Raw genomic sequence first — 8,881 nt, forward strand, 5'->3', positions numbered from 1 at the left:
CACTGTACCCCAGAAGTGCATTAATGTACATAGTTATCGTTCAATAAAAAAAAAAAAAAAAAATCTGAAAGACAATCACAAGCCAAAACGTGCTTTTGAAAGAATGAGAATGTACCTCCACAATAAAAATAAAACAAGAAGTGTCAAAATGAAACGCCAGAGATATCAACTGTCAAACTTAGTACTTAAGGAAACTAGACATTTTGCACTTAATAGAAACCCACATATAATGTATATAGTTGGCTTTTTAAAGTTATGGAACTTTAACTAGCAGAAGCTCCAAACTCCCATTATGGGCTAATGGTCTGCAAAATGTTATGCTTAAAAATTAAGCCATATCTCTGATTACAAGAGGCCAGGCAGCATCTTGAAACATGAATGAAAGACAATGATGTATTCACAGTAACTTGAAGATGCAAAGGTCTGTGTTATGTATTTTACTTTGTCTTTTACTGCCAATGCTTCCTTAAATAAAATGAAGCTAAAATAATAATATAAATAAATTAATTAAATTAAGCTCCTGGGAAAATTTTATCTTACACATCCAGTCTTTCTTTTATGTTGTTCACACTAAGAAAGATAGCTAGTAAATTCTAGCAACAGTCAGCCAGCTACACTGCCACAGGGGGACCTTCAGTTGGTGTTCTGTGCAAGCTTTCTCTGAAAGGTCCTGAAAGGATTTCATCTTTTGCTTATGTGTGCTAATATACAATCCTTAGGAAAAAAATATTTCTAGACACAATTTTTTCCTTTCAAAAAGACATTTGCAGAATGTACGATTTAATGAAAAGCATATTATCATAGTGTCATAGACTTACCTGTTGTAAAAGTGTTTCTCTGCTGTCTTCTGATTCACTCAATAACCTCCTAGATAGCTCCAATTCTTGTTCAAGCTAGAGTTCCAAAAAAGAATGAAGAAACTGTTCTAAACGACATTAGGGACACATTTCAAGGCACTTGACAAGTATTGCTGGCCTCAAATCACATTACTTTTTGAAAGACTAATTTTAAAATCTTACATGACTTGGGCCTCCTTCCTTCTTTTTTAGGGACACCTGCCATTCTCTTGTCCCTATTCTCCCCCCTATCTTCCCTTCTCTCACTCCCTGCTCTCTCCTCTCCTCTCTCTCTCTTTCTCATTTCCCCCCAAGACTCTCTTCCTTCTCTCTAATATAAAATGTACTTATATTTTTATATTCTAAAAATAAAAAATAAAAATAATAAACAAATAAAATCTTACTTGATTCTTTTCAGTCTCAGTTTGCCTTAACTTATTTTTCATTGCTCCCTCATTCTCATCTGCTTTAGCTTCTTGTTTCTTCAGAGCCTACAATGAAAGAGATGATAAAGAATGTATTATTCCAAAATATATTTGAAATGGAAGTCCCCACTAGGATTCACTATTGATTTATTGGGCTGAGGACAATATATAAGTTGGACAGAATCCATAAATAAATTGCAACCTGCTTATTCACTAAAACCTTAAGAACACTTCAGTAGGGATACAAATATAAACAACTTCCTAATCTTCCTAATTTTCATTTAGTTTCATCTTTCCCCATCTTTGGGGAAAGCCTAGATAGCTAACAGTTTCCCTGAAAACAAACAAAGCTTACCACTTGATGAAATAATAGTATTTAAGAGTTATATGAGCTATTCAACTATTTAGACAAACTACCAAAAACTAGTTTATCTAATTATGAAAAAATGCTAACAACAGGATAATAACATGCTTACTGCATCATTACGGTATATATGACATTTTATCACAACACAAAACTGGTTCTTCAAACCATATTTCACATAGAAATTCTTTTCTGCAGGTTCCCTTCTTTAATAAACTAGGGAAAAAGAACGTTAAGAAAATACAAATACCAAAAGTTAATGACACTAAAAGAAAAGTGTTTATGTTCATATATAAAACATTATGTATTATGTCAATTTGTTTCTATGTTCATATAAAATTGAATTTAAGAAAAAAAACTGTACTTGGAGCAATCTTTCATGATGCCTGAAATGCATTCCATTTGTTTAAAAATTTTGAGAATTTTAACATTTTGACTTAGCAAGGTATATATACAAAGGTCACTCCAAATTGGGAAAAGCCAGGTTGCCAGAAGCCTTTTCTAACACGATCAATAGAGGGAAAAAAAGAAAACCTTTTAGGCAAACAGAAAAATATGTTAAAAACTACTCTGATGAAAGTATACTCAATCATAATCAATTTCATTCACTTACACACTTGACAAATATTTTCTACATGCACTTCCTATGTGTCAGACACTGTGCTAGGACTATTAATACATGTGTATATAAATAAGAACGGCCCCTACCCATGAGATTACAGCTCCCTCTGCCATTTTCTCACAAGTAAAATTGCAATTGAGTAAAAAGGCATAGAAGCATCATCAAAGCAAAAACTGACTTGAGTACAAAATTACAACACTTTTATAGTATAAGTAAATACATTACATATCTTAAATATACACATTTAGTCCTCATGACAATTCCATGAATTATTATTAAGCCCATTTTACTGAGAGATATTGGAGCATGCAGCATTGAATAACTTGCCCAAGGTTACCCAGCTAGTGACAGAGAAGATATAGATTCCAGCTGCCTGCCTTTAATCACTGAGTGGCACTGCTGCTCCATATTGAAATAATAATACCAACTTTACTGGGTGGTGGGGAAGACTAAATAGTTGTTACTTGGAAAGCACATATGGATAACACTGCATAACAAGTTTGAAATAAAAGACAGCTATTATGATTACTGCATTACTGATGTTGATAAAGTATTACAAATCATAATATAATGCCTGTCGGGTAAATAACAAACGATTCTGATGGTTAACGTTTGCTCTTTATTGTAGGATAAGTGGAATTTATAATAACAATATTTAATTCCGTATGCATAATTTATTTTAGCAGGTGGGATATGTTTATAAATTTTTCCCAAATAATATTTATCCTAGAAACTTAAAAATTACTGTTAGCATCTCTACTTTTTCCATGCTCCTCAGTCTTTCCCCATCCAATTACTCTATGTGTGTGACAGAAGGATGAAGAAAAAGATAAGGAAGAAGCTATTGCTACATTTTTAATTAATTCACTTTACAAATTTTTGGGGGTTTTTTGAGACAGAATCTCACTCTGTTGCCCTCAGTAGAATACTGTGGCGCTACAGCTTACAGCAACATCAAACTCTTGGGCTTAAGCGATTCTCTTGCCTCAGCCTCCCAACAGGCACCACCACAACACCTGGCTACTTTTCTGTTGCAGTTGTCATAGTTGTTTATCTGGCCCAGGCCAGGTTTGAACCTGCCAGCCTCAGTACATGTGGCTGGCGCCATAACCACTGTGCTACAAGCACTGAGCCCATTTTGTAAAGTTTTGAACTGTCTTATTCTACATCATCATTCTAACCTAGCTCTATTCTTAATGAGTTAAACTTAATCAGTTATTCTTCTTTTCAATAACTTTTTGTGTCTTTTTGTTTAACTCAATCTAAAACATGATTCAATACTCCTCTATCTGTCTAAAAAACAGTCTAAGGTTTCCTATAAAGGGATGATCAGAAGGAAGACTTCAGGCAGTTGACAAGTTTCACCAAATGATAGTCAGCCTCCACTTCAGGTTTCAAACTCCTGAGTGGAAGTCACTCCAAATGAGTATTCAGCAAAGGTTCACCCAAGCCAGGTGACGGCTTCTGAGGACACAACAGAAAAACTGGACAGAAGGAGTAAACAACTTCAAATAAGAAGGGATTGTCCCAAATGCAAGAGCCATTCCAAAGCTGAGCTCAAAACCTAACTTGGAAGATTCTGCAGGCTTCAACCAGTAGTGGCTAAGATGAAGTGATACTTCCAATGTGATTTTGTATATCTGTTCTTATTTCAAATTATTTCCTCCTCCTCTCTCTGCTTGCTGATGTAAAACAATGAGTCACCTGCTGAACTTTTAAAATTGACAGCCTTGTGCTATAACTCTTGAGTTTTTAACTTACTTAAGAATTTGAAGGCCGGGCATAGTGGCTCATGCTTATAATGCTAGCACTTAGGCCAAGGTGTGTGAATCTCCTGAGTTCAGGAGTTCAAAACCAGCCTAAGCAAAAGCAAGACCCTGTCTCTACCAAAAATAGAACTCTTGAGCCCAAGAGTTTGAGGCTGCTGTTAGCTGATGCCATGGCAGCACTCTATCTACGGTGACAGAATGAGACTCTGTCTCAAAAAAAAGGAAGAGAAAGAAAAAAGAATTTGAACCCCAAAAATTATCCAGAGTAGGAGTTGTTCTAGTTTCCTAATAGGAACTAGTCCATTTCTGAGCCTTTCCCATAATTTGCAAACATTAAATTTTGAAAATCTATAGCATCTTACATTGAAAAATAAGAGAGATGAGCAGTGCCTGTGGTTCAAAGGAGTAGGGCGCAGGCCCCATATGCTGGAGGTGACGGGTTCAAACCCAGCCCTGGCCAAAAACTGCAAAAACTAAATAAATAATTTAATTAAATTTAAAAAAAAAAAAAAAAGACATGTTACATGTTTAACTCAGTCTAAACTCCCAAGAGTTCACTGCATTTTAATTTATATATGTGCATATATATGTATATATACACACAATTACTTGTGCTTATTTAAATAGACACTCAGAATAAACACTGAAAATTTTACTTGAGTCAAAATAATCATCATTTGCCCAGACACTTCCATTTCTAGATAGTCATATGAAAGTTTCCAGGTCACTATGGTGTAAGTTCCAGAATACCAAACACCCTGTCTGTTATCGTCACATTATTTCTAAGATATTACTGGGCACATATTAGGCAGTAAACTGATCATTTTGAACGCATAAATAAACATCTCTTACAAGCTCTGACAATTTAACTTTCAAACTGGTGAACTATGTCCTTCACATACAGACTTTTCCTTATCTTTTTTCATCTTAACATTTTTGAAGGCTATTAGTCAGGTACTTTGTAGAATGTTCCTCAGTTTGGGTTCGTCTGATGTCTTCTTATGATTACACAGAGCTTATAAATAGGGGGGAGGATATCACAGAGTTATAATGCCACTCTCCCTGCATCAAATTGCAGTGTACGTGATGTCAACCTGACTCGTGATTGGTGAGGTTAGCCTTGACCGCTCAAGAAGAGGTTATGTCTGCCAAGTTTACACACAATAAAGTCTGTATTCTTCCCTTTCCATATATTTATTAGAAGAGAGTCAGTAAGTGTAGCCCACACTCAAGAGGAGAAGAATTAAGCTCTATCTCCCAGAAGAAGAGTATCAAATAATGTGTTGAAATATGCTAAAACTACCAGACTAATTAACACATATATGAGGAGATACTTTCAGGCTACATAAGTATAGTTAAAAGTTTTACCCACCAACTTTAGCTCACAGCTAGATCCATAGTTCACAACAGCAGCTATTTGGTCTCTTTCTTGGCCTAAAAAATTTCCCTCCTTCAGACCTTATGGTCTAATGCAACCCAGATTCCTACCAAGTTGACTCACAGACCAGTGTTTGCCAGTAAGTAGAATGCTGACCCTGTCATGAGCCTCAAAAAAATCTGCGTATCTTGAAAACATTAGTGAGTGATCTAGAATTCACACGAGACTACATTAACTGATTGGAATAAACTACTCAAATCTCCATCAAACATAACTTTTCTCATAATTGTTCTACGCTGCTCCACCAACCAGCAATGCTCCTTCCTCTCTGTTCACCTACATCATGTCCAGTCTCATTATTGGGTTTGTCTGCAGCTGCTAGACCTTTCCCCCAGGCTTATGAAGAGCAATTTACCTCTAGCCTAGTTCTTAATTTGGAACATCCAAACATATAACCACACTTAACACTGCAACTTCCCCATCCTGTAAATAAAGAACTCATCAGTTACCAGAATCCAATCCCCCTATAGGGCAGAGTAGAAAATAATTACCTTCATTCTCACAGTAAGAGATATGTGTTCCAATCTTCTTTTCTCATAATTAACATAAATATTAATGATTTTACTTGGCGTTAAAGAAATGAAAATAAGCAAAACTTTACTCAAACTGTGTTTTACAGTATACAGAGTTATACCCTATAAAAACATAATTCTTCTGAAAGTCAACTGTATTTTTTTTAAAAATCCACCTTTCCATATTGAGTTGAATTCTCTCGGGTGCTTAGAAATTTGCTAAAATAATCTTGTATTGCTCCTTTTTTCCTCACTTTTCATCAGTTATTTATATTACTTTTCCAAAATAACATACTTTTCTATTGTAACTATAATTGCTACCTAAAACTTTAATATTCCCCTTTTATATTTCTCCTTTTGCTGTATAAAAATATATGTCTTAGAAAATTTAGTCCACGAGAATTTAAATTCTACCATTTATAGTAGATGGTCTAAAGTATTGAGGAGCATCCAAGGCACATGACTACATTTCCACTGTATCTTCTAGAAATGCCATTATGTTGCACACTATCTCTGTTTTCTATATATCATGAGTCAGTAAACAAGAATACAGAGCTGCAGTATTCTAGCCTAGAATATTAAACTAATTTTTCTATATTATCTAGTTTCAAATGAAAGGCAAAGAAAGAAAATCCAACTCTTAAGACCTATTAAATACAGACTGAAGCACTTTTAAAGTTCTGAAAACAAAGATCACACACACAGGATACATTTTAAAAATTAAATGAACCAAAATTACAAACCATTTCTTCAAACTTTAATAATAAACTTTCACTCATTTGCTCTCTTTCTTAGGGGTGTAAGCCTGCACTGGGTTTCTTTTCCATTTGATTTAGATCAAGCAACTTAGAATTATATTAAAACTGACTCAGTAATAGCAGTTATAAAAGGAGGGGAAAAAATCACATGCCAATGAATTTCTATTACTATGTTATTTTGCCCTTTAAAGCTTGTTTTTTTCTTAAGAGCAGTTTAGCTATAAAGCTATCATGTGCCCTGCTCCAAGATTCAGGCTGCCTTTTACATGTCTCAGTTCACAGTAACAACAATGAGCCTAACAGAGGGTCTCTGGGGCATTTAAGTCTTTAATAATAACAATTTTTCTTTTTTTCCTTAAGTGTACCAATTTCCATTAAAAAGACTCAGAAATTGAGTAGTATATTACTTCAGCTCTTCAGAGGTAGATAATTCTAAACTCTCACAGGTATATATAATCCAAAAAAAAATGCAATCTTTCCTTTTAGAGAAGAGTGGAAAGGGTAAAAGAAAAATGTTTATAGACTTCTCATTTAACCATAAAAAATCCCTACAACCTTGACAATAGACATGTTTACCAAGAGGCTCTAACAGATAACACACTCAAAGATGTAGAACAAATAGGGAATTAAAGGCCCTTTGTCTACTTTAAATGGACCAGCAAGCTTGATTAAGAATAATGGCACTGGAATGAAATAAAGATCACATGTTAACTCCCACACAAGCCAATGAAATTTCCAGAGAGAAATTATAAACTATCCCAACTCATCCTAATCACTTGGCAGCGCTACAGCTGCCTGACTTTTGTCACAAGGGGAAGACCATGTAGCTGATTCACTGACTGGTAAATCAACAAGACTAGGGACAAACAAGTCAGTGCTCCTAGCAAACAGTAGGTCAGTATCATACTTGGGGGTCAGATTGTTTTTCGGCAAAAAAAAAATAAAGAACTTACAGCACTGAAATTTTAAAAAAAATTAGAAAACAGTCTTACAATATTTTTATAATTAAATTCTTCGTGTAGGCATGAAAGTCAGGGAACAAATATTTTAAGCTGCACAAAACATAATGAGATGCTGAACCAAAGTCAACCAGATGAACTATAAATTGGAGTTACAAGTTGTTTACATTTATGTACATTAAGAATTTTAAATAACTTTAAGGATATTTGTTATATTTCAAATCAAGCAAAAATTTTATTAAATACTCAGTATGTATAAAACACTATGATGGAAACTCTAAATAGAATTTTTTTAAAAAAATGGAAATTTAGTGTTTATCTCCAAAATTCTCTTGGGAAACCTAAATACAGCTCTCAAGCCATCAAGCCACAATAGAAAAATACATATTTTGAAATGCAACATACATGTATAATACATCAGGATTTTATTGCTGAGAACTACTCATTTAAGTCAGCATAGATTTTTAACTCTGTCAAGTTCTTTGAATTTCTATTTTAAAATTTTTATTTATAATTTTTATAGGTACACACTAATTGTATAAATTTATAAGATAAGCGCAATTTTTTTATATGGGCACAGAGTGTGTATTAACCAAATCAGGGTAATTGGTATCTATCACCACATTCATTGTTCCAACTTCATTCCAACTTCATTCTTCATGCTTCTTTTAAAGTATACCCTAACTTATTTGTTGACTGTAGTCACTGTATTATGCTATCACATATTGTTCATTCTATCTAACTTTCTAACTGTTAGAAATGGTTTTCAATCATTAATCACCCTCACTCTATCCCCCTGCCCCATTACCCTTTCTAGCCTCTGGTAACCATTATTCTAATCTTCGTCTCCATGAGATCAATTGTTTTAATATTTAGCTCCCACATGTGAGTGAGAACATGTGAGTTTCTAAATTCTGCTTTTTCTCAAATCAAGTTAGAGATTCCTCCCCCATGAGAGCTAGCTAGCTAAAGTCATGGAAAATTTTAGCCTTTAAGTTCATCCAGTTGGGGATTATCTGTGCCAACAAAAACCAAAACAAACAAAAAAAAATTAAGTTTCTTTTCTAGGCAGAAAACAATGCATTCATTTTCTAAATCCCTGAACCAACATCTAAGTCAAAAATAGCTAGGTGGATATTATTTAAATTGTTAAAAGAAATTTATTTTTCAGCCATCATCAAGGAAAGAAAATCCTATA

At 34.1% G+C, this 8,881-nt stretch overlaps 1 protein-coding gene across 1 annotated transcript in view; it reads right to left on the reverse strand.

Annotated features, from left to right (window-relative positions):
• Nucleotides 1–8,881, reverse strand: part of CEP128 (centrosomal protein 128) — a 386,614-nt gene that overhangs the window by 299,882 nt on the left and 77,851 nt on the right. The window contains exons 10-11 of the mRNA XM_023511493.1: nucleotides 1,241–1,327; nucleotides 819–893 (exon numbers count right to left, since the gene is read on the reverse strand). Coding sequence (XP_023367261.1) covers nucleotides 819–893; nucleotides 1,241–1,327 — 162 coding nt within the window. The remainder of the gene's footprint in view (nucleotides 1–818; nucleotides 894–1,240; nucleotides 1,328–8,881) is intronic.

The sequence above is a fragment of the Otolemur garnettii genome, unplaced genomic scaffold, assembly GCF_000181295.1.
Source record: "Otolemur garnettii isolate 467f Iridium unplaced genomic scaffold, OtoGar3 scaffold00020, whole genome shotgun sequence".
Classification (NCBI taxonomy): domain Eukaryota; kingdom Metazoa; phylum Chordata; class Mammalia; order Primates; family Galagidae; genus Otolemur; species Otolemur garnettii.